We start from the raw sequence: 27,919 nt of genomic DNA, 5'->3' as shown, positions 1-27,919 counted from the left end.
CATCTTTCCTTTCCTTGTGCCCAAACCTTCAACATTCATTGGTTCTATCTGCCCGCTTCCTTTCCACCTTCGCGCTCTTCTCCTTACCTGTTCATTTTTCTCCATCCTATTTCTCGTTCAACATTTTCTTCCTATCACAAATGTATAATAATCAGCTCTCAACTCGATTGTCTAGTTGTCTCACCCCCACCTTTCCAGAGGGCAGGGGGAGGGATGGAGAGAGGACACTCAGGACAGAGAGGGAGGGAGGGATGGAGAGAGGACAGAGGGAAGGAGAGATGGAGAGAAGACAGAGAGGGAAGGAGAGATGGAGAGAGGACAGAGAGGGGGGAGTGATGGAGAGAGGACAGAGAGGGGGGAGTGATGGAGAGAGGACAGAAAGATGGAGAGAGGACAGAGGGGGGAGTGATGGAGAGAGGACAGAGAGGGAGGGATTGAGAGAGAACAGTGGACTGAGAGGAGGGATGGAGAGAAACAGTACGTGTGTGTGTACTTCAGGATTATATAACCCAGCACTTGACTAAATTTATAATCTGTTCTTTTCTTTCTGGTGCTGCCCTAAGGCATTTTGCTTTTCTAATTTTCTTCTATATTTAATGCCCCCTTAAAGTATGTAGGTATAAACTGACCCACAATCCTATATTACATGCACCAGCACCTGACAAAATTTATAATCTGTTCTTTTCTTTCTGATGCTGGCCTCCCAGAGCAGTTTGCCTTTTCCAATTTTCTTCTATATTTACTGCCATCTTGATTGTAGCTATAAACTGACCTACAATCCTATAGTTGACTAGCATATGAACTGTTATACATAAAGGGCAACTGTCGGCAAAACTTTTCCATGCAGAAAACTTAATTTTGAGAACTCTCCAAAGCATTTACATACATACATATACCAAAGGCTTTTTCCACCTTACATGGGGGTTAGCCAAAAAGAAAAAGGCATAGAAACCACTCCTACCCATTCCATTCCCCTCCCTCTTATCTTGGCACCTCCTGGATGACGGGTCATCCCTGCATCCTGTCCACTGGCCTAGGTCAGCAGTGTCGCAAGACACAGCACATCCTCAGCAAGGCCGCTTCATAAATTTGGCAACCCCCACCCTCATGCAGAAAAGGAGAAGACGGGGAGAAATCCCTTCGGGCTGCATAAAAATTTTTCTCATACATACTTCCTCACCCCCCACCCACTCATGCATTACAGCATCATCCATACACAACCCTTCTCCATTCACCCCTACTTTCTGTCTTCTCCAGTCCTTCCTCTCTTTTGTAATGCCCCTTTCACCCCATCCATCCATCTCATCCTAGGATGCCCCCTCATATTCACTCCTTCCAAAGCATTTCAGGTGCAATAAAATAAAAATTATCCTCAGTGTTTATTGGGCAGCTCTGGGTTTAGAAGCTCTCTTGGCTTTCTTGAAAGGCTGGGCCCGCTGGGAGCGAAGAATGGCTGAGGCACGACGCAGAGCAGCCTAGAAACGAAAAAAATAAACATTCACGTTAGGATCAGAAAACTGATTTTGGGATAAGTAATAACCTTTCTACAATGTTTATCTTAATCAAGTTCATGTCTTCAACACGTGTATATTTTTGTTCCAACCCAATTTGTATTCTGTTGCCAACAGTTCATCTCTTGGTGGTGAAGTGGCAGGTTTTCACCATGTGCAACCAATTTTACTGATGGCCAAAAGCCCAGAGGAGGAGCACCATCCCCTGCCAACACTACTGCCCACTGGAAGAGCACACTATAACCCCTACTCCCACTACCAACACAAGATGTCTCAGCTACCAATGGGTCTCCTCCAAGAGACTTAATACACTTAAATGCACTTCTACCCACAAGGACAATACTACACCAAAATTGAAGATTACACTAAAGCTATGGAACAGGTAGGTAGGAAGTTTATAGTGTAGGGGTAATTCATGGGTGAATAATATCACACAGTGCAGGGATGTTCAGGTGTTATATTTGTAGTTGTCTAAAGTCTGAGCAGGTTAGTTTGGGAAGGTATACCCCTTGAAGCAAGTTGTAGAGAGTAGACTTGGTTATTAGAGTTGATTTAGAAAGATGTAATGAAATCATTGTTTGAGGAGGAAGATGTGTATGGAGGCTGTTCTTGGGGGAGCAGAATGGGCATTCAAAAAAGAAAGTGGGATGTGATGTACCACATAAGGATGGGAGTTTTCAGACATGAAGGAACCAAGGGTGTGATGAGAATATATTGTCCAGTGCATAAATACCATTTGAAAGCCTTGGTATGTTGGTGGAAACCGGGCAAAGGGCACATGTACATACATATACCAAGGCTTTTCCCCTCTCATATGGAAAGTAACTCCCCCCCCCCAAAAAAAAAAATCCCTAACACACTCCACCCTCTTATCTTGGCACCTCCTGGATGACAGGTCATCCCTGCATCCTGCCCACTGCCCTGGATCAGAAGCAGTGTCGCAGTTTTTCAGGTTGCATTGAATTTTTTTTTTCCCAATTTTGCTATGGACAATTGAATAAGATAAAGTCAGATGCAGACGGGGAGATGAAAAGCATTAGGTACGGCCAATCCCAAGCTGTCTTAACTTCTCCATTGCCAGTTCAAATACAATACCCAGAAAAATTTAAAGGATAGATTAATGAGGAGGAAATTCAAATACCATGAAGTTATGCATGGTTGGCCACATACAGTGGCTTTCCTCATGAAGGAGGAACTGTCCTCATCAGGGGGCAAGATGATCACTCAAAACCTAAAGGGGCTGACACCATAGTTTGGAGACGTAATATCAATGGGTCAAAAAACTAATATTTCCTTTTTCATCACAACTTTCTCTATTCTTCAAAGAATGCTGTTGCAAGCGTGGGATGTTTGAGCATCAAACTCTGCATTTTTCCAAAAGACCTACAGCTCAAAGGAAACAAATTATAACCATCAGGATACCCCCACCCAATAAATAAATTTACACAAATATATAATCTAGTATCTTCTGAAATGAGTGAATGTTGGGCTCTTGGGTAATTGCATTTCAGGCATATGGTGCCCCTCAGTAACCCAATTTTCAGTGCTGGACAATGATCACTCTCACCCCTCTTCTCCTCTCGCCCCCCCCACTCATACCTCCACTTTAACATTATTTTGTTTGTTCCTGCAAAATGCAAGGTGAAGATTGGGAAGAGATCAGTTGCACGATAGGTTAGATGTTTGTCTTAAGTTTTGAAACAATATGAAATGTTATGAGTGCAAGAAATGTACAATCGTTGGGTCAAGTGAGCACATGGATTGTTGTTCAATGAACAGAAGGCCAATAGAGAATGGGGTACTTAAGTTGCTGAATGTGAAGGAAATCAGGAATACTTGAGTGTGGCAGTAGCAGTTTAAGTGTCTTAGAAGTTAAATGGTTTAATACATTTGGACAAAGTACTAAATTACTTACCATCTTTAAGTCCTTCCTGTATCGGTTGAAACGGATGAAGCGTCGGACTGAGTTTAAGGCACGCCTTGGGCCAGCATGGATTGTAGTCTTAATCATGAACTTGGCAGGCTTATTCTGTAACAAGGATTAACCATTTCAAACATCTTACAATGAGTAAATTTTTTTTAGATAAAATAGTGTTAACCATCTATCAGTAAATATTGTGTACACTGATGTACAAAATTGCCAATATCAATCTGAAATAATTAGTGATAACCATTTCTACAGATGAAATAAGTTCTCGAGACTTCTGTATTTAATAAGGATTTACACATCATCCTTAACTTGTCCTCTTATACGAAGGAAGAACCATATTGGCACATGGGTAACAATCCTTAGATTCAACTTCTATCTAATCACATTCTGGTTATGCTAACAGACCTTAAAAACAATTATCTCCATATTGGAACTAGGAAATGTCAATTAATTAATCCACTTTCCCAGATCTCTCTTGCAGGAAACCTATCCTAGACAACCAGCAACAACTACATGATTGGTCCACAAGTCATTCATGGAGAAATATTGTATTGTCTGTGTAGAGCTATGGTGGGGCAGAGTAAGATGAAGCGTTCATTGTTATGCGTTATGGTTGCTCAAGGAAAAACAACAGAACTCATAAAAGCTGGTAAAGCACCTAGGTTAGTTTGGCATCAGGGAGTGTGTAACAAAGGATGGAGCAGTTATTGTGGATTGGATAGTAGTTTAATATATCCCAAAGGGAGAAAAGTACTAGGCTAGACAGTAGATAGTTTAGTATATATGCCTCAGGGCGTCTTGTGCAGAGACCCTCAGCACCCCCCGGTAATCAGCAACAGCCACTAATTTCCTCTGGAAATACTGTTCTGTGGGAGGTATTGTTGGTGTGAGGTATTGCATTATGATACTTTGAGCTAGATCGTCATAAATGCAAGCATGCTTTTGTGATTCTCACTTCTGTATATATTTTTTCCCCTCTGGGGCTGATGACTTCAGGGGTGTTTGCTAAGTATTTCATTTGGCCCATCTTGAAGAGCTTTATTCATCTAGATTATGTTTATGTAGGAGGTATTGTGGACTGGAGGGGTGCATATACAGTTCCAAAATACAAATCAACATGGGGCAATTACGAAGTAGCTTTAACGGGATCTGTCAACCAAGTGTAATAGATAAGGGATATGGGTGTGGATTTAGGAAAGAGCGAGTAATCAAATTTTCATGGCACATTTGTAATAATTTTTGGGGCAGTTATGGATGTCTTGGAGTTTTAGAGGGGGTTTACACGGTTCGACAGACACATGTTTAAAGTGATGTGTGAACTGGGTATTTGGTTCTCGAACACGTTGGTTAAACCCCCAATACCCCATTCACACATCACTATAACACGCGTGTCTGTCGAACCAAGTTCGACGAACCGTTAGACCGTGTAAACCCCCTCTTATGGATATGGATGACAAAGGTATTAGGTGTTTACTGATATAGAGGATAGGAAGTCTACCAAGGATGGTTCAACTTTTTACCCGAGTTCAATTTTGCAAGGTATGATATAAATGCGCGGGTGATAGCTAAGGGGTTTAGAACAGGTAAGTGCGAGAGGAACTGGGAGCTGAACCAGTTATTGTATTCATATGATGGTTCACATTTAGAAGAGTGAATGGAGGAAATAAAGCCATTGGCAGGCAGCAGAGTTTGGAAGAGTATGCAAGAAGAGAAAGTTGAAAGTAAATGTAAGAGGCCGGTAGTGTACGAATGGAAATGAGCTAGGGCAGTAGAATAACTCAGACTCGACGCCTCCGAAGAGGGCAATGTTATGTCTAGGTGAGGGCGACGTTTTGTCTATGTAAACACACCGACGGTGGTGACTGTTTTTATAATCGCTTATGTAATCACAACATTGTAAGCGCGGGTTACCTTCGTTTGACTAATGCTGAGGTAAACAATTTTTGCTAGTGGCATTGAAATGGCTTTCCAGATTGGTGCAAGGTGCAGAAGGAGGAAAAAACTATTGGTGCATGAATTCAAAGTCACGCCCATAAGGAGTGACATTTATTTGAGAAGTCACCGGGGATTGGTTTAGAAAAATTAGTGACGTCAGACGAAGGTAGCTTAGCGTAAGATACGGGATCTCGTCAGACGTTCTACAGAGAAGAGATAGAGAAGATATAGGGAGAAGATATAGAGAAGATAAGGAGAGAGGATCAGGAGACGATGTAGAGACGAGAGAAAAGAGATCCCGAGTGTAAGCTAAGGTGAAATTACAGTGAAAGAAGAAAGAAAATTCACCATCCTTTTATTAACCCAAAGGACGAGAGGAATAGGCATGGGGCCTAGAAAATAGTGAGACTACAGGAAAAAGAAGGCATTGGGCATACTACTTAAGAGGAACTTGAATATTAGTGAACCTCACGTAACGAGAGGCAAGGGGCCTCGAGACGAGTGATATTACAAGTCAAATTTAAGTGACAGTGGTGACTAGGGGTGGTGAAAGTGGTGCTCAGCGGTGGAACGAACTGGGTGTTAAACACCTCCGAAGAGAAGTGGCGCCAGAAGTCTACGGGAACAAGACAACCAAAATCAAGAGTGTATTACGACTACGAGAGAAATCTACAACTTCAAGTAACTGCTACGTTGGGAACAAGCATTCTTCAAGATTCTTCAAGGAGATCATCATCTACAAGGCGGTCTTCAAGGCAGAGTGTGTGATGGAGGAGGAACAACGTCGTTGAGGAATGACAAGACCGTAGAAGGACGTCAAACCAGACATTGACATCACGAAGCGACATCGCAAGCAGCCAGGCTAAAGCAAGGTATTAGTAAAGTATGAGTACCCCTCAGAATTCTAACGTGTTGAGACACGAAATTCACACATCAAATACAAATATTCCAAAATTCACAGGAGAGTCTAACACATATGGTGTAAACAAGTTCTTGAACCTTATTGACACACTTATAGTTAGTAAAAACATTACAAATGAGAATCGTAAGATTGAGATTCTCAAGGAGAATATAGATCCAGAGCATGGAAGGGCGAGGTTTGTCATTAACTTTCAGCAAATGGAATTAATTAATCAATATGATAATTACAAGAAAGCCTTTCTTAAACATTTCATGTCCAAATGTGATCAGGATCCTATTAGATCATTGGTAAAAATGATTAAGGAAGTTAGGACAAGTGAAACTGACACAGAGTACTTAGCTAGATTAGATAGATGGTCAAAAGACATGAATTCTATCTTGAAAGATTCAGACTGGATAGAAAGATCTAGTGAGAAGATGGAAATCTCACAGGTAATCAAATTGATTACATTTAGCTTATTGGCAAAGAATTCTGATGACTTAACAGCAGAAAGGCTGTACAAAGATTTAAAATCAAATATCTGTTTAGGAGAAGTAGATTATCTTCTACAAGGATACAGTGAGACCAGAACAATAAACCCATATGTAATGCCTATAAATCAACAAAGCCAATATAGGAACTCTAGAGAGTTTAAGAAAACAGAAGTAGGACATAGGCGGCATGCTAGAAGTCCATCTAGGGATAGGGATACCAGAATCCTGTTTTAATTGTAATGCTTGGGGACACAAGGCACAAGAATGTTTTTATGGGATTATTTGCAGAAATTGCAAATACGAAGGTCACAATGAGTATCAATGTAGGAACCCTCCATTCTGTATTTACCATAATAAAATCGGACACAGAACTCATGAGTGCCGAAATTTTCGGGTACCCCCAGGGCTAAGAGGAAAACCCCCAGACACAGAATAAACCATTTCAGACCTCCCCATATATATACCGATAGGCGGTATTGTGTTAAATATGGGAATGCAAGGGAGATGAAAGAAACTGACAAACTGATAATTACTGTTGGTAAAACTTCTGTAGGACCTCTCATTGCGGGTAAAGTGTTCAATAAGCCTATTCAAATTTTTATTGATACAGGGTCTGTAGTTAATGTAATTACTAGTAAAGTTTTAAACCAGTTGAACCCAGGAGTGAAAATGTTGGAACCAATCCGTTACACATTGCAAGGTGTAACTGGAAATCAGTTAAAAACATTAGGCAAGATTGAGCTAGAAGTTGCCTTATATACAAATGAACAATTGTACATCCCAGTGATAGTGGTAGAAGAGTCTGTTTTTCCAGGAGATTTATTGATAGGATTTGCAACTATGAGAAAAGAAAACATGGTAATTTGTCCTGCTGACTTAGGAATTTTAGTGAAGTCACAGTTAATCCCATTCTTAAATCAACCAGACTTAAGACCAGTGACAGGAATCAATGAATCCTTAGATAACATTTCTATCCTAGATAGCGAGGCCGAGCGGTCCAACCCTACAGAAAGTAAAACAATTTGTGAACCCAACTCAGAAGTTCAGGAAATCCCAGAGATTACTAAATTATTAACCACAGATGCCTTGAGAATTGCAGATTGCGGATTAACAAGGTCGACATTGTTACATCCCATGTCAATTAATAAGGTTGAAGTGTGTTTGAAAGGAATCAATGTAGACTCTGAAGTAATTACAGTCCCAGAATCAGTTAAACTTAAAGGATTGAAGTGGGACTCAGGGATTTATAAGACAAATAAGAACAGAGTAGAAGTATTAGTAATTAATACTATGAATAAAGAGATAGTTTTAAAGAAAGGTACACAAATAGGATGTATTCAGGTGTGTACTAAACCTATTAAGATTTTAAATGAGAATAGTGAGGAGATAGAATTACCAACTTCATCAATTTGCTCAGTACAAGAAGGCATAGACTTAAGAAATAGATATAAAGAATTATTACAATCAACTAATTGCCCTGAGTTGGATGAAGCTTTATTTGCTTTGCTTATGAAACATAAAAAAGCAATTGCTTTGCCGGGGGACGCCTTAGGCAAAACAACTGTTTTAAAACATCACATTAAGTTAAAACCAGGAACACAACCTATCTACATACCAGCCTACAGAGTTCCTCACTCTAGATTAGCTGTAGTAGATAAACTCATCACTGAAATGTTATCACAGGATATTATTGAACATAGTAAGAGTGAGTGGAATTTTCCGTTGATCTTAGTACCAAAGTCTGATGGGACTATGCGACCAGTTATTGATTACAGGGAACTGAATAAGCACACCATTCGTGACAGGTTACCATTACCCATTATCGGTGACATTTTGAGAAGTTTGGGAACTGAGAATAGATATTTTAGTACTATAGATATCAAATCAGCTTTTTGGCAAATAGAATTGCATGAAGATTCAAGAGAGTTCACAGCATTTTCTACTACAACAGGACATTATGAGTTCAAGAGAATGCCATTTGGGTTATGTAATAGTCCATTAACTTACATGAGATTAATGAATACTATTCTAGATGGATTGTTAGGAAACACTGCCAGTGTATTTCTAGATGACATTTTAATAGTTTCTCAGACTGCAGTGGAGCACTTTAAGAAATTAGATTTGATATTCTCAAGACTAGGAGAAGCTGGGTTAAAAGTAAAACTTGAAAAATGTAAGTTCTTGCAAGACAGTGTCATTTACTTAGGACATAAGATAGACAGACACGGACTGAGTACAGTAAATTCAAAGGTGGACGCTGTCAAGAATTTTCCAGTTCCGATCAATGTAGACAAGGTTAGGAGCTTTTTGGGATTAACAGGATATTATAGAAAATTCATTCAAAGTTATGCTGACATTGCTAATCCACTAAGTTCTTTGTTGAGAAAGGACTCAAAGTTCATATGGGGACCTGCGCAACAGCAAGCTTTTGACAAGTTGAAAGATAAACTCACAAGTTCACCTATTTTAATTTTCCCCGACTATGAAAAAGAATTTATTCTTTGTACTGATGCGTCTGACATAGGGTTAGGAGGCATACTAATGCAAGAGAGAAATGGAACTTTAAAACCCATAGCTTACACATCCAGACTTTGTAATAGTGCAGAGAGGAACTATTCTATAACTGAAAGAGAAACTTTAGCAGTAATTTATTCTTTAGAAAGTTTTAGGGATATGATACTAGGGTATCCCATCAGAGTTTGGACTGATCACACAGCTATTCAGAACTTATTTAAGCATAAGAATCTTAGAGGCAGACTTGCTAGATGGTTTGCGATACTTCAGTGCTATGATGTTCAATTTAATTATATTCCGGGTAGAAGGAATGTAGCAGATCCACTTTCTAGAAACATTAGTCAACCAATGACTGGGACAGGGTTGATTAATTTTGTTTGTAGTATAGAAGAATTAGTAACTTTAGATGAAGAAATGCTAATAAGAGAACAGGGAGATGATGAGACATGTGATTCAATAATCAAGCATTTGATGAACCCAAGAGGAGATCCTCCAAAGCTACCAAAGGGGTATAAGATAGAGGAATTTCATTTGATTAATGGAATTTTGTATAGGAAAACATTTGTAAATGGGAAAGATATTTCTAGAGGTCAAGTAAATCAGTTGGTTATACCACAAACTCTGGTAAATGAGATATTGAAGTTACTTCATGATAGTGATTGTAGTTCACATCCTGGAAAGGATAAAACTTATAGACAGGCACAACTTAAGTACTTTTGGTTAGGTATGAAGAAAACTATATATGATTATATAGAAAAATGTGTAAAATGTGTAAAGGTGAAGGGAAATACACCAAAACCTGCTCCTATACTCACCTATCCCATTCCACAGAAACCTTGGGAAAGAGTTCACATGGATACTTTGGAATTACCACTAACCGAGAACGGCTTTAAATACCTATTTGTTGCTATTGATTATTTTTCAAGATTTTGTATATTACAACCCATAATCAATAAGAAAGCTGAAACTATTGCTTCCGTAATCTATGATCAGATAATCTGTAATTTTACTACACCTAACATCCTAGTTTCAGATAATGGGACTGAATTTAATAACAAAATCTTGGAAAATCTATGTAATGTGTTCTACATCAAGAAAGTCAATATACTCGTTAACCATCCCCAAAGTAATGGAGTAGTAGAAAGGTTAAACAAAAAGATAATTATATGTCTTAGAACCCTAATAAGTCCTCATAGTGTAACTTGGGATACTTGGATTCCTTGTGTTAAGTGTACCCTGAACAATCAAATTAATGTAGCAACTGGGGATACACCTCATTTTATAATTTTTGGGGAGGACAAAACTCTGCCATATGAAATGTTGACAGCAGAGCAAAAACCCATATATAATATGGATGATTATATATCCAATAGGATAAATACTCTTCAAAGTATTCACCAAAGAGTTAGGAAACATATGCAGGTGTATTCACAAGAGATGAGGGAACAACAACACAAAATAGCTCGTAAACTAAAATTGAAAATTGGGGAATTAGTAATGGTCAAAGCAACCTCACCCAATAATAAACTTTCACTAAGGTACACTGGTCCATATAGGGTAATTGATTCTGCAGGTGGAAACAAGTTTAAACTTAAACATTTAGAATCAAGAGAAGAATTGGTAGGACATTTAGATGACATAAGGAAAATTAGCTTGCAGATCTATGAAGATGATTATAGTAATACTTTGTGCATAAATATTGATAACCCTGGAGAATATGGAGAATATTATAATGATATTTTTCAAGAGTTGAACATTAATCTTGATGTATTTTACAGATGAAAACTGCCTTATTAATAATATTAAGTTTGGTGAGTGCCATGGACTGGAATCCGATTCGTCCTGGAGCATTGGTACATCATCAAGGTAACCTAATCTTGGTTGATAAGGTGGTAAGGGTAGTTCTTGATTATAAAAATGTAACCAAAATTAAAGAAAATGTGGACTCCATTAATAAAAGTTTGCAAATATTAAAACAGAACATTTCCAGTAAAGATGTTAAGGATAGACTTGAAAACAAAATAAAGGAAATAGAGGATAAATTGCACATCATAGGTTCAAATTTCAAAAGCAATGTTAGACAAAAGAGAAGTGCAATAGTAGTGGCTTTGGGAGCTCTTGCTGGTTTGGGAATTGCCAATTTTGCCTTCCTTGCTGACTTGAAAATTTCAATAAATACATTAAAGGAGAAAGTTGGAAAAATTGATGAATTACAATCAAGCATTAAAAACATTGAAGAAATGATCTCTGATATTTCAGATAACTTAGAGAATCTCAGCTTGAAACAAAGTGAACAAGAGAGTACAATGCAAATTTTTTGTTACTCAATACTATGCAATTGAAATTATCTGAGATGCAAGTTCAATTGGAATCTTTTGTACAGGATTTAGTTATGGCCAATTCGGGTCAAGTAACTTCTTCTCTCCTTCCAATACCTCAACTTATAAAGGTAATTAAGTCAGCAAAGAAGGATTGGAACTTTGAACCTTTCTTTGAAGAAGCTAATGTAGCATTATATTATCCATTGCTAAACTCCTACCTTAATGTTACTTCAGTTATTATTGAAATCCCGTTCTCTTCCAACCAAAGATTTAACTTATTCAAATTGAAACCCTTCCCATTGAAGGTAAATGGTTCATTTTATGAAGTAGATATTCCAATTGTAGACCCAATCAATTATATCCTTTCTGTAGACAATCTGAAGGAGAGCAGAGTCTCTAATGACAAGTTGAAGGAGTGTAGAAGATTTAATAGGAATCTTTACCTCTGTCATTCTTCCATGTTTGTGTTCCGTGAAGCTTTGAAAAATTCATGTGAAGCCTCTCTGGTTAGGAATATGTCTGTTATGAACAATTGTCATTACCAACGAATTTTGGTAGACCAGATCCCTCATTGTAACATACAAGGATCTCATTACCTGTTTTTCCCTAACAAGACAAAGGTATCAATAAATTGTCCCGGGTTGAGTCCTAAATTGGATTTGGTTGAAGGTCTTGTCTCTATTCAAGATAACTGCGAATTGCATGCAGACACTATTTCCACCATTTCTAATACCCTTAATACAATGCATTTAACCGAGGACACCTACATTTCAACCTTCAACTTCACATTGCCTGAAAACTCCCCTCCCTTGAAAATTAAGAGAAGACCATTGTCAAGATCTCCCTCAAATGATTTACATATGTTACCAATCCTAATCATACCCTTACTTTCAGTGTTAGTGGCAGCACTGATTGCCTTTGTTGTATTCCGGAGATTGGCTCTGTCAAAGCAAATCAACCATGTAACCGCTTAATTCAATACCTTATATATATATTGAGATGCATGTTATTCACATTTATAGGTATTATGTTTATGTATTATTCCCAATTTATAGCATGAATGATGTATTTTGGAAGATAGATTAACAATAACGCAAGGGTAGATTAGCTTATTCTAGAAATATATTAGCAAGCCCTGTAAGAGGGAAATAAGAAATTGGTCGGGACGACCAAGGGTAGCTGCCGAGCCCTGTAAGAGGCCGGTAGTGTACGAATGGAAATGAGCTAGGGCAGTAGAATAACTCAGACTCGACGCCTCCGAAGAGGGCAATGTTATGTCTAGGTGAGGGCGACGTTTTGTCTATGTAAACACACCGACGGTGGTGACTGTTTTTATAATCGCTTATGTAATCACAACATTGTAAGCGCGGGTTACCATCGTTTGACTAATGCTGAGGTAAACAATTTTTGCTAGTGGCATTGAAATGGCTTTCCGGATTGGTGCAAGGTGCAGAAGGAGGAAAAAACTATTGGTGCATGAATTCAAAGTCACGCCCATAAGGAGTGACATTTATTTGAGAAGTCACCGGGGATTGGTTTAGAAAAATTAGTGACGTCAGACGAAGGTAGCTTAGCGTAAGATACGGGATCTCGTCAGACGTTCTACAGAGAAGAGATAGAGAAGATATAGGGAGAAGATATAGAGAGGGTGTAAGGAGAGAGGATCAGGAGACGATGTAGAGACGAGAGAAAAGAGATCCCGAGTGTAAGCTAAGGTGAAATTACAGTGAAAGAAGAAAGAAAATTCACCATCCTTTTATTAACCCAAAGGACGAGAGGAATAGGCATGGGGCCTAGAAAATAGTGAGACTACAGGAAAAAGAAGGCATTGGGCCTACTACTTAAGAGGAACTTGAATATTAGTGAACCTCACGTAACGAGAGGCAAGGGGCCTCAAGACGAGTGATATTACAAGTCAAATTTAAGTGACAGTGGTGACAAGGGGTGGTGAAAGTAAATGTGGCCAAAAGTATAAGGCAAGATGTACAAGGGGAGAGGGCGTTAAGCTGGAGGGGAGTTTAAATGGAGAAAGACTGAAGGAACTGGAGAGCTTAACTAAAGGTCACATGTAGCCAAGAATGGAAGAGTGGAGGTGGATGCAATTTAAAGACAAAAGAAGCAAGTACAAATGTTTGTGGTAAGGAAAAAATGCCACGAGAAATACAGCAAATGAAAAAGAGTGAGAGAGAGAGGGGGGGGGAGTAGGACCTAGTAACCTTTATCATAACACTATGGTGGTATTCTTATCCCCCTGCCATTGGAGTATGTGATGTAAAATTTGGCTGGAGTGGTTAAGTACAGATGTGAAGGGAACAGAAACTTGGCACAGTAGGGTCCACAAGTGGATGAGGATCCTTCAATGTTGCATGAAACTGGTCTGTGGGTACGCTAAGACAATCCAGAAAGTATTTACAATGAATATCCTAGTACAGAGGGAGTGAATTTTACAATATTCAGCTGTCCAAGGCCCTTTCCCCCTAGTATGTGGGATGGCACGTCAAAGGACACAAAACATTAAAAACCATTTCATGTCCAGCTATCTCATCCATCTGTGGATAAAGTGTTATCCCTTGTGCCCTGCCATGCACCTCATGTCTATGGAAATACAGCAAGAAAACAGTTTCAAAACAGATGACTACAGCTTGAGTTTATTTAGCTTCATTTTATTTGTATCAAACCATACTAGCTGTGCCCATGAAATATTTTGACCATTATTGACAAGAACATTTTCATTAATGTTCTCACCATTAAACAATCTGTTTCACCTAAGCAAGTATGAAGATGATTCCAATGATTGTAGAGATTTTGGAAACAATAAATCTCCCCATATATTCAATCAACAACCATTCATAAAAATAGTCTATTGTTAGCCACATGACATGTACAATGGTACCTTATATTATTTAACCTCTTGAATACGACTGCACCTGCGTATGCATCACAAACCATGAGTGGATACAAGGATGCTGGTATCTGCTTCCTGATTACATTTATTTTGTAGCTAAAGCTGAGTGACACCCATATGCCGTGAACAGGCTTCATCACATTTTGTGACATTATATTCATTCAGGGGGAAACAGAATGAGTACAACAGCAGTAACTTTCTATTTTGTAATGTGCGTATTGTGATGCATCATCATCACACATCGTGCAACCTGATGTGTGAGCGAATATTTGACTCGTATTGAAGAGGTTAATGCATGCCTGCCCCATAAATGATCTCCAACATTTACCTGGTACTTTGCTGTCTTGTAGCTGAGAACAATACCCTTGCCCTGGCTGGCAGGTTCGATGCCAATGACCTTCTTTTGACAAAAGCCATTGAAGCGAATACTGTTCACATTCTTCAGATTGCTCGATTCCTGGAACAAAAAATGTAAATTCCTTTTATATTTTTTTCATCAAGTTGAATGAGAAGAGTCAAGGAAGAGGTTGTCAATGGAAAAAGAAATAACACATGAAGGATAATTTCCTGCTTCCCAATTTCTTCAAATGGATGAAGGGTGGGGCATACAACAAAACAATGGGATAAACCATCCGTATTGATCTAACAGTTATTAAAGTGCCCTTCTTACTGTGCAAGACTTTCACCCATGATTATGCACATTCAGAGGGGTGACCGAGTTTTAAATTGGTGCGGGTTGTTTATAGAGTATGTTATGACAACCACTACACTTATATGGGGAAATATACTTTTTGGTATGCATGTATTCAAAGACCTTATCATTTGGTGAAGCCAGATTCACTATTCCATACAAAACAAATATCATATTTTCTGATAGCATAGGGACCCATGACAGTTACCTACATTCGGTGATCTTGTAAAATGAAGAGTAAAGCTACTCATTTTCAAGTCCAGCCACTTCATCTCCAAGAGATGCAGCTCCGGACTCTAGACTGTATCAAAGATCTCCATTAACTTCAACTTCTTTTCTTTTATTTCTATTTTTCGCACAAGGAGAGCAGATGGCAACTGCTCTATTCTCCCTACAAATTTCATCCAATGACATGACAATCCTATTGTTGTTGTTGTCGTTCCCTAGACTGTGCAAGCAGTCCTGTCTCCCCAAAGCAGGCCACAGCCGAAACTGGGTTTTCCCACAAATCCTTTATAGAGTGTATGTTGTGTTGTTTGCGTGCATGATTGTGTATAATGCAGTCTTCCATTATGTGTTGTATGGTATGGGGTGAAGTGTTACATCCTGGGCAGCTGTTCACAACACAGTCGTCCAGCCTCTTCTGGTAGCTTAGAAGTGCTGGGTGGTGACCGCATCGCAGTCTGGCCAAGTGGACTCTGTCCTTTCGTGGGAGAGAGGATTCAGAAGGGTGGATATCAGGGGGTCTGGCATGCAGCAGTGTGTTGTCTTTCAGTGTGTTAATGGAGCGGTGAGTGATATGATTATGAATATGTTTCCGGAGGCTGGTATTTGGTGGTTGTGGAGGAAGAGAAGAGAGTATCTGTGCGTAATAAAGGTCTTTGGGTGTAGTTTTAATGTTTCTTGGTGTGTGTGGGTGTTCTGCTATGTAGTGTAGCGGGTGTGATGTGTTTGTGGTGGCTGCAGCAAGTGTTTGTGTGCCTCTCATGTCGAGGTGGTCCTTGACTTTGAGGACTTTTGTTTCATGGTGTAAATTGTCTGTAGGTGTTGTATTTGTGCAGCCTGTAATTGTTTTTAGGGCTTTGTTTTGTATGATTTGAAGGGTGTTGTGGTGTGTCTCGCTGAGATTAGGAGCCCATGCAGGACTCGCATAATTCATCACTGAGCGTATGCATTGTTTGTATATTGTTATATTAGTTTCTTTGTTTTGTCCAAATGTTGTTCCAGTGACAATCCTATTGATACAACTGACAACAGTCCAAAGACTCCTCCCAGAAAAATCAGTAGAATTTCCTGAAGACTTTGCCAGCCACTCTGGCACTGCGGATTTCCCACTACAGTGAAACTTTAGGTAACAAATAATTGTCTATATGAACATATGTTGGGCCATCTTTGATTTTGGAGTAAATAATTACTGCAAGATAAAAAAAGAAGTCCCTTTTTACTTTAGCATGCTTTATCCCCCATCTAGGAAAATACATCTCCAAGATGGTCTACAGTCATGCAAATGAGAAAATGTGGGAGCAAAGTAATTATTATGCCACCAATGATTCTGTTCTTGTTCTGTCTTTGAAAAATATATATACATACATACATACATACATATATACATATATATACATACACCAAGGCTTTTCCTCCTTACAAGGGAGGTAGCCAAAAAGAAAAAGGCATAAATTCATTCCCACCCATTCCATCCCTGAATACACTCCACTCCCCTCCACCCTCCCTCTTATCTTAGCACCTCTTGGATGACGGGTCATCCCTGCACCTTGTCCACTGCCCTGGGTCAGAAGCAGTGTCACAAGACACAGCAAGGCCGCTTCATTAAATCGGTGACCCCCCCGCCTCTCCGTCCCCCCATGCATAAAAGGAGAAGACGGGGAGAAATCCCTTCGGGCTGCATCAAATTTTGCTCACACATACTACCTCACCCTCCATATATACCTAATTGTAATTATATTGTATAAATATTCCCTTTCATTACATGTCAAAACAAAATAGCACACAGCCTAGACTGATGTTGATATGGTTTAACTTCACAAACTCCTCCCAGAGGAAGGCTAGGACAGTGCCCTTTACAGCGTGGAATTGAACGAGCCATGTCCTTGGTTCAACTTCGCCAGTGGCAGGATTTGAACTGCCATCCCCCCCGACCTTCGCCGCAAGTAATGACACCCTAACCCGCTTAACCTTTTTGTTAGATATAGCAGCCCAAAAGGATTCTCCCTGTCTTCTCTTTTTCTGCATGAGGGGATGGAGGGTCACCAATAAGCAAAGCAGCCATCCTGCTTTGCTTCTGACCTAGGGCAGTGGGCGTGGTACAGGTATGACCCATCAACCATGAGGAGCTAAGATGAGAGGGAGGAAAAGGGAGGTGGATGCAGTGTAATGGGTATGTGCCTTCTGACTTGGATACCTTCTTGGTATTGGGGGGAGGGGATGTTGGAGGAGGAGGAGGAAAATATATATATACATATTTTATATAGTGAATATTTTTTATCATTTGGGATCAAAGTACCTGGGAATGAAAGAATGTGGGGTGGAGATAAACTGTAGTGAGGGAAGAAAGTCTCATGGAAATAAAGAGCCATGTAAAATAGGTATTTGGCGGAAGGGTTCAAAGACTGTATGATGGGGAGATTTCCTTTGACATTGTCCCACGGAGTTAAGCGAGGCAAAAAGAAGAAATCTAATTACATATAAAGAGTAAAGCTACTCATTTTCAAGTCCAGCCACTTCACCTCCAAGAAATGCAGCTCAGGAGGACTCTAGACTGGATCCAAGATCTCCGTTAACTTCAACTTCTTTTCTTTTATTCCTATTTTTTTGCACAAGGGGAGCAGACGGCAACTGCTCTATTGTCCCTACAAATTTCATCCAATGACATGACAATCCCACTAAAACAGCAGACAACGTCCAGTTTCTTCCCTGAGAAATCAGTAGAAACTCCTGAGGACTTTGCCAGCCAATCTGGCACTACAGATTTCCCACTACATTGAAACTTTAGGTAGTAAATAATGGATTATATGAACATATGTTGGGCCAGCTTTAATTTTGGAGTAAATAATTACTGCAAGATAAAAAAAGAAGTCCCTTTTTACTTTAGCATGCTTTATCCCCCATCTAGGAAAATACATCTCCAAGATGGTCTACAGTCATGCAAATGAGACAATGTGGGAGCAAAGTAATTATTATGCCACCCATGATTATGTTCTTGTTCTGTAAAAAATATATATATATATATATATATATACATATATATATTGTACAAATATTCCCTTTCATTACATGTCAAAACAAAATGGCACACAGCCCAGACTGATGATGATATGGTTTAACGTCACAAACTACTCCCATATGAAGCCTAGGACAGTGCCCTTTACAGAGGACTTTGTAGCATGGAATTTAACGAGCCATGCCCCCTTGGTTTAACTACACTGGTGGCAGGATTTGCACTGTCATCCCCTCGACCTTCCCCACAAGTAACGACATCCTAACCCGCTTACTCTTTTTATTAGATATAGCAGCCCAAAGAGATTTCTCCCCGTCTTCCCTTTTTCTGCATGAGGGGATGGAGGGTCACCAATAAGCAAAGTGTCCTTCCTGCATTGCTTCTGACCTAGGACAGTGGGCGAGATACAGATATGACCCATCAAGAGCTAAGATGAGAGGGAGGAAAGGGTGGTGGATGCAGTGTAATGTGTATATGCCTTCTGACTTGGACACCTTCCTGGTGGAGGGGGTTGAGGGAAAAAAATAAATAAATAAATAAATAAAATAAAATAAAATAAAATAAAATTGATATAGTGAATACTTTTATCGTTCGGGATCACAAGTATCTGGGAATGGAAGAATGAGGGGTGGAGATAAACTGTAGTAAGGGAAAGAAAGTCTCATGGAAATGAAAAGCAGTGAAAAATAGATATTTGGCAGAAGGGTTCAAAGAGAAGACTGTATGAAGGGGTGATTTCCTTTGACATAGTCCCACGGAGTTAAGTGAGGCAAAAAGAAGAAATCTAATTGCCTTGGAGACACAGTAAGGTTGGGGTGAAGGAGAAACACTATGAGGAGAGTCGGGGTGGGATGGGAATTGCCAGGCAAGGTTGACGATATAATTCTGGAATGGTTTGGGCACGTGGAAAGAATGAGCGAGGAAAGTTGAACAAAATGACAGAGGCAGATGGAATCTTAAATAGAAAACTTACAATGAAAAGGATTGATGGGGCGAAGGGGGCCTTGTGTAAAATCCAAACCTCTGTCCCAATTATTGATATGCAACTTGGCATATGAAGGTTTTATGGGTCAACAAATCATCTGAGCATGTCAAAAACAATGTAGGACCTTCCTTTTGTACTATTCTTACGAACAACTATCATGTTGCCATGGTAACTATTGTCAATTTAGAGATAAATCAATCATCCATAAAACCCAAACCCCTGGCCCAATTGACATGCAACTTGGCACAAGGTTTTATGGGTCAGCAAATCATATGAGCATGTCAAAAACAATGCAGGACCTTCCTTTTATACTATTCTTACTAACACCTATCATGTTGCCATCGGAATTATGATCAATTTAGAGATAATCATCAATGAAATCCAAACCCTTGGCCCAATTGACATGCAACTTGGCATATGAAGTTTTTATGGGTCAACAAATCATCTGAGCATGTCAAAAACAATGCAAGACCTTCCTTTTATACTATTCTTACTAACACCTTTCATGTTACCATGGCAACTATTGTCAATTCGGAGACAATCATCTGTAAAATCCAAACCCCTGGCCCAATTGACATGCAACTTGGCAAAATAAGGTTTCATGGGTCAACAAATCACCTGAGCATATCAAAAACAATGTAGGACCTTCCTTTTATACTATTCTTACTAACATGTTCCATCAATGTATTGTATATGCAGCTAAAAGAACTCTACTATCACAAAGTGCCTATATATCCTTAGCCCTTACCCTTGGATTGCCTTTCAGTATACTAACCAGTCAGTACTGCAACTACCTTAAGACCTAACTTAAATTTAAATTGATATCGGTGCATTATTTTTACACCAACTCAGTGAAATGGAAAAAAATAAAGTATTTTCACTTTCAAAGGAGTTATTTTGTTTAATCATGTTATCTATGATCATGATAATCTGAATGAACAGCCATATTTCAGCAGCTCATGTCTATTACCATGAAACCAAAAACAAAATTAAGTCTTATCTCTAGACCTGTACTAGTCTAGACTCATGGTCATGGACATGGTCCACATGGAATACTGACCATATTATTAATAGTTCTTTCATACATTTACTATCATAGCCATAGCCTATGTAATTGGCATAGCATAGCCTGTCCAACATCTTAAAATTCATACCAGAATGATGCATTATTTGTCAACAACACCCTCTACGACTACTATAAACAAGAGTATCTAAGAATCTCAATATGTCGAGTAGGCATCTGAGGATTGTGATTGCACTGCCACGGCATTACCAACGATTTCAAAGTTGCTCATATCCGGGAGAATAGAGGCTAATAAACATTAATGCATTGAATATTATATTTTATAGTTTCTTGCCTTTAAATTTTTACCCAAATAACTAATTTGCCAAGGCTAATATCAAAATTTGCACTTAATCAGTAAAAATTAGTAAAGTTTTGAAGAACTGGGCATACACTTGCTGAACAAGACAACTTGAATACCCTGCGTATGTGCTGAATGCTACAAGCATTAAAACTGATGCATACATATTCCAACCAGCTCCAAAATATGGCCATGGAAACAATGCATTGGCGATTGTGGCACCACGCTCGAATTCACACGTATCTACACATTCAGTAGTATATGTGCTCTTAGCAAGGTATTTCATTATTGATTTCTGCCAAGAATAACATAAATTACATTGTATTAACAAAATTAATAGTTAATTTCCGATCAATTTATAGTTTCACCCAACCAACGATTTTGATATGTGGCTTATGTGTTTCTGGTGAGAAATGTTGTGATATGAACACTGGTGTACATCATTTCCATTGCAAATGCATACTTATCAAGTAATTAAATATTGAAGTTATGAACCTATGCCTACATCTCCCCGACGATTTGGGGGACCTGTGGGAAATCGGGTTTTTTTGGGTGGGGAGCACTATTAAGTCAAGTAATGCGCATTAAAAACAGGTAAAAATTTAACAAGAACACTAAAACAACAAATTTCACCTTTGAGGGCAAGAATTGCACGTGCAACCTTATTTGTTTACCAACTATTAGAAATATATGTCGCTATATCCGCTACTTTTAGTGAAGCCGGCCACGCAAGAGTTGCCAGCCGTAAACTAACGCAACCTAAGCAAACCTAACCAAACGTGACTTACTGTAACCTAGGCAAACCTAACCTACTTAACCTAACCGAATGTAACCTAAGCTACTTAATCTAACCGAATGTAATCGAACATAACCTAACCTAAGCAAATCTAACCTAATGTAACCCTTTGACGTCCAGATAGAACTTGATAAACGACCAGTGGTTGTATGAACATCCAGCACACACTGTAGCCATTCTGACAACTGTGATTGTATAGAAATTCTGATAGGCTTGGGTAAAAGTATCAGAAAAATCATAAATGTGGCAACGCCAGTCAACAATAATAGCAATGCTAAAATGTGGTGGATAATTCATAAATGTGGCAAAGCTGCTATAAAAAAAAAAATAAAAAAATTGCCATCAAAGGAGTAATTTATGTTTTTTCATATATTTGGTATATGAATTTCTTGATTTCCGACCTATTTGGCAACGCGCGTTACTGGATATAATAATCACGTAACCAAAAACCCAGATTTCCCATTGATCACCCAAGGTCGCTGGGAAGATGTAAGCATTAGTTGAAACATTAATTGAGAACTACGCATTTGCCACGGAAATGATGTACACCATCAATCAAGACAACATATCTCAGCAGAAACACATAAGCCACATAAGAAAAACGTTGGTTGGGTGAAACTAAAAACGAGAAACTTAGCGATTCCTTGGTAACGCTGCTCAATAATAACAATGGCGTAAGACGGCAGCACTCCCGGGCTCATAGGTGAAATTTATTACTTTCATATATTTTGGATGTATTCTTGTTGATTTCATACCTGTTTTGCAATGCGCATTACTCGATTTATTAGTCCTCCCCACCAAAAAACCCCAATTTTTCACAGGTCCCCCCAAGATTGTTGGGGAGATGATAAGTGCATAATTTCAATATTTAATTACTTGAAAAGTACGCATTTGCGACAGAAATAATGTACACTATCATTCATATCACATTTCTCACCAGAAACACATAAGCCACACATCATGATCATCGGTTGGATGAAACTATAAATTGTCCTAATGCTGTATTGCATTCATGTGCACTTCAGACTTCTAAAAACAAAAAAAAACACCAAAATTCCAGAATCACACAAAAACATTCTGCAATTCTTACACTGTCCAACAGTTTCTAACCACTTAACCAAACGTAACTATACCATAGAGAAAATCTCTTTCAAATGCATGGGAAGTAAATAATGTATTTTAGGTACCCCGGAATCCGCGCGCGGTGCCACTGTTGACCATGTAATGTTTAAGTCGCCATTTCTTGCGGACCACCAGCTTCTGTTTAGTTAATTTGAATGCTTCCCGCGTTCAGCGGATGCGCAAGATATTAAAATTACCTTGTTGTTTTGCAAGTATATGCCCAATTCTTTAGATAGAAAATGTCTTCAGCGATTCGAACGGAAATTTGGTTATCAAACTCGGCAACATAGTTTTCCGAGTAAAAATATTAAGGTAAGATATCACTAAATATTATTTAAATATACATAAACGTGTTTATCAACCTATTTTCTCCCGGATATGAGAAGCTTAAGAGCATTGATCACTTAATGTTTGAGCTTAGGGTCATCACATATAGGCATATCACCCATGAATCTTATGCGTCCAGTTCGTATTTGATTATGTTTACATCACCATTGACGACCAAAACCACACAATGACGGTTTTTGCTCAAATGCATAATTTATGTATAAAAAATAGCATGGTTGCATTATTTGACCTATTTTCTTCAAAATGTGTGATTTCCATGTAAAATGATCGAAGAGAAGTTACGTTTTTATCCTCTGCAAAATTACTAACTGGTAACCAAGGCCAACCAAACCAAAACGCTGGCTTTTGCTCAAATGTATAATTTTGAATAAAAATTAGCATATGGTTGTATTGTCTGACCTATTTTCTTTAAAATGTGTGACTTCCATGTAAAATCATCAACCGCCAACTGCCGACCAATGCCAAAACCACGCAATGACGGTTTTTGCCCAAATGCATAATTTATATATAAAAAATAGCATATGATTGCATTATTTGACCTATTTTCTTTAAAATGTGTGATTTCCATGTAAAATCATCAAAGAGAAGTTACGTTTTTGTCATGCAAAAGCCGTCATTGTTTGGGTTTGGTCAGCGTTGGTTGCCGGTTGGTAATTCTACATAGGATAAAAGCGTAACTTCTCTTTGATCATTTACATGGAAATCACACATTTTAAAGAAAATAGGTCAAATAATGCAACCATATGCTATTTTTTTTTATATATATAAATTATGCATTTGAGCAAAAACCGTTATTGTGTGGTTTTGGCCAGCGTTGGTCGACTTCGGTCGGCGTTTAGCGAGACCCACCATTGACAGCTTCATGATTGCCATGAAAAGGCAAATATGGTATGATGGAGATGTCTCACGTTGTTTTTGACATGCTCATGCGATTTGTTAATCCATAAAACCCAAGTATTCCGAATTTTAATTAAATTGGACCAGTGGTTTAGAGTTAATGTGTATTTCTTTACCGAAATCTTTACAAAATACCACCCTTAATTCTAACACTTTGTTATGGTAAAGTCTAGCCAAAAATGCGGGCTAAAAAAATAATTTAAAAAATCGTATCTCCCTTATTTTTTAAGCTATTTCAAAAATTTAAAAAGCATTTTGTTTCTAATAAAGTTGTCTTTCATACACAACAATAATTCAAGGGTTATTTGTTTTTTGAAAATTTTGTGGGGGTACCTATGTATTTGAGTGCTACTGGACTGGAAAGTAAAACTTCTTCATGCAAACACGAAATTTACACTGTCCAGCGTAACCATTCCATAGAAATACATAAACTTTGAATTAAAAAACCGAAAGAAGTGAAACATTTGTCTCATTAATACTGGAATAAGCCTAGAACCCTGTTGAATAACTAAAACAGTGTCGGTAGAAAATGTTACTTCATCATTCATGACTTACAAGACTCCTCTAGCACAATCCATCCACATTTTTCTTGGTTCAAACATGATCTAAAACTTGAACTATGCCACGACTACTTACCGTTGAAAATGGCTTTTTCACATTCCTCTTTTTGAGGAGATGCGCATGGTTATCGCGGACGATGGCCCAGCAAAGATCAGACGACATCTTGGCGCCTTACTGCAACAGATATTTCATTCAATCCGGTATCAAATATTTTACGCTGTATTAATTACATAACATCCTAATGAGCTTCACATATTTATCATGTATGCAGTAACAACTATCCATGCACTACGCGTGCAATAAATATATAATTATCATGGTATAGTATGCAAAATCTAAATACTAAAATCCAAGTCAGCGAGTGTAAACACATCATTACTGGCGTAATACACAGCAAATACACTTATAAAAGTGCCGTGAATGGCAATAAAACGTAAGTAATATAACTCATTGTTATATTTCTGCTGCCATAAGTAACACTCATATGAGGTTTTATGGCAAAAATGACTGAATAATGTCAAACTCAAATTCGGACGCCCTTACCGCTAGAAACATGTGTTGGAAGGAACACAAATGGTCGCCTGTATGATTTTCAAAGCAAACCGGCAGAAATCCACATTTAAATATTTATTGTTATTTTATCATAAAGGGTTTCCATTAACTGATATTGACAAAATAAAATATTTTAAGTTATCTAGTGTACAATTTATTAGATGAATTTAACTTACAGTAATGTTTTGACTATGTAACTGATAACTGTCACAAAAATGCAGTTGAGGAGAGGTTAGAAAATTTATATTAAATGATTTTAATTCTAGATTCAAATCCAGGTTATATACTTAAATTTATAATTGCAAACGACAAACACGAGTTATGAAAATATATTTTCCATCACTCAAAGTAATGGAAGTTTGTCGTCGCCCCACAAGGCATTTTATTTTGGTTTAATCTTCATGTTTATATACCAACCTCCCACAAAGCCATAATATGCTATTTTGGAGAACATGAAATTTCTTATATCTTGTTTTTTTCATTCATTGTCCTAATTTTTACGTCTCAATCACAATTTTTATATTCGCTGATTATTGTACTTCTCCGTAATGGTATTATTTTAAATCGCTTAAGATTTATGTTACTCTTTATACCGTGTTTTACTCCAAATTACCTGAATATTAATAGAAAAATAGAAAATATGGTTCGTTCTATTCCTTTTTTCATAATTATATACTAAATTGCCCATACAACATATTAGCTGGTTTTGAAGCTGTAAGAAATAGTCAGGGAAGATTTATTAGTTTAGGATGAAATATCTGTAATAGAAGAAATATATAACAAATATAAAGGCGATGAAAGGTCTGATGGATGTTAACAAACAAGACCTTTCGCTTACATTTAGAGCAAGATCTATGCTCTTAAAGAAATAAAGAAACGTTGTTGCTTCGACTATAGCTCCTATATGATTTTCCTTTGAACCTGTCCTTTACCACATCTATGGCTCTATCTCTCATTTCTCTAATTCCTTGTGGTGGTGGAAGAAAAGAACGCCATATTACTATATACATTACCACCATATCGCATATATGCCGTAGAAGGCGACCAAATAGTCAGGTGTGAGGGGACTAGGAACTCCTAGATTGGTTATTTCCTATGAAAATTTAAGGCATCTGGTAAAACATATTTGTTGATGAAAATATTATTCATTAATTTATAGATATATTGATTATATTTGTATATTTGTTTGTGTACTTCAGTTATCTATTTTGACTCGCATGAATACTTTTTTACAAAATACAACTGGACTACATCAAGGTTCAAGGTCATAGGAATACAAAATTTATTTGAGTGAGACGCAGAATTTAGTGAAAATTCTGAATAAAAACAAAACACGTATTAATAATTTAAGTTCACCAATATTTTAGTCACCCCTTTTTCATTTTATACTTTCTATGTTTTCAACTTGCGCTGACTCGTTTTCTATGAGCAGAGTCAGAATTAACAATAAATCTATATAATTTTGTACACATGTTTGCCTTATGCATGCTTACAAAAAGTTTAGGTAAGTAAATCTGGAATAGACTGACATGTCAATGACCTAAGACTCAAGAACATTCCCGAAAAGGAGACAAGATGACAATAAAGTTGCAAGAGTTACAGTGATAAATCACTGTGGGTACATGACAAAGTTGAATAAAACGCTTCAGTAGTTTAAGTTTTTATCCAAGTGCAGCGGAGGAGAAACAAGGGATGAAGTGAAGTCCAGCCCCACGCAATGACATTGTTTGGAAGCGATGGACCCGTAAAATATTTATGCACAAATTTGCAATATTACAGTGCTATAAATATTCACACTGTGGTATAAAGAACAAATTGTTTGGTACTTAAATTCTATGAATTTATCTATTTTGGTCCTTGTCATCAGTCGGTAGATTTTAAAACTCTGGACTAAAAGATTGTTCACAGTAGAGAAATCGAAGAATATTGTGGCGTTCATAGCTAGGCAAACGATGTTACAGTTAGGTACAGTAGCCATGCAGTTGGGACGTGGAATATGCTCTATCAACCACTGCATACAGCTTCGAAATATCCCTAAAATTGTCGATTTCAGTAAAAACAATTCCACCTACTTCAAAGTGAAATCTGCGTCCTGGTAGCTTGAGGCCGTCTTTTCTTGTCCAGTCAGTAATTAGTATGAAAATGTCTTAGATTTCGATGTTATCGTTTCCCCTACTTTTTAGACAAACACACACACACATACAGAGAGAGTGAGAGAGAGAGAGAAAGACATAGAGAGAGAGAGAGAATATGTTCATATGTTTCAAATTGTTTTCGTATGTTTTGTTTCATATATTTGGTTTAGTGGATCACCGGAATGCCCTGAAGGACCCAGCGGGATGGACGGGTCTGAGGAACGCCCACCAGTCTCTTTGGCCCAGCGAAGAAGTTCCAAGTGTCTCTCTCTCTCTCTCTCTTTCTCTCTCTCTCTCTCTCTCTCTCTCTCTCTCTCTCTCTCTCTCTCTCTCTCTCTCTCTCTTTCTCTCTCTCTCTTTCATGCGGATCATGTAGTCAACTCTTTCTTCATCATATCCTCATCCATAAAATGAAATGCCACTCTTATGTTCATATACAATTTATATGTATCTTTTGTGACTACGTTTACGGGATTTTTCGGTGGCAGATCACCCATGATCAATATTTCTAAATCCTTTTTCCTTCTTCGTCTTTGTGGTTATTTCATCTCCTGATATATAACTCCTTGATGGTCCCTTTTGCTCAGGACAAAATCCAAGACTTTGCTCTTGTTTGCATTTAATTTCAACTTCCACTCGTTCCTCCTATTATAACCTTATCTAGGTCTTCCTGTAGTAACTTATAATCCTCTTTACACCTCACTCCTTATGCTCACCTACCT

General features: G+C 38.1%; 1 protein-coding gene across 1 annotated transcript; it reads right to left on the bottom strand.

The window, feature by feature from the left end:
- Positions 1-1,366: 1,366 nt before the first annotated feature.
- On the bottom strand, positions 1,367-25,105 carry RpL28 (ribosomal protein L28). Its single transcript, XM_076185656.1, has 5 exons — positions 25,054-25,105; positions 24,586-24,684; positions 14,840-14,968; positions 3,427-3,540; positions 1,367-1,475 (listed from the first exon to the last, which is right to left on the bottom strand). Exons 2-5 carry the CDS (start codon positions 24,670-24,672, stop codon positions 1,380-1,382), a joined length of 426 nt encoding a protein of 141 aa, XP_076041771.1. The 5' UTR covers positions 24,673-24,684; positions 25,054-25,105; the 3' UTR covers positions 1,367-1,379.
- Between the last annotated feature and the right edge of the window lie 2,814 nt (positions 25,106-27,919).

Source organism: Oratosquilla oratoria, chromosome 5 (assembly GCF_046742065.1).
Source record: "Oratosquilla oratoria isolate Oo_2021 chromosome 5, ASM4674206v1, whole genome shotgun sequence".
Classification (NCBI taxonomy): Eukaryota; Metazoa; Arthropoda; class Malacostraca; order Stomatopoda; family Squillidae; genus Oratosquilla; species Oratosquilla oratoria.
This window is presented reverse-complemented; position numbering and strand designations above follow the sequence as displayed.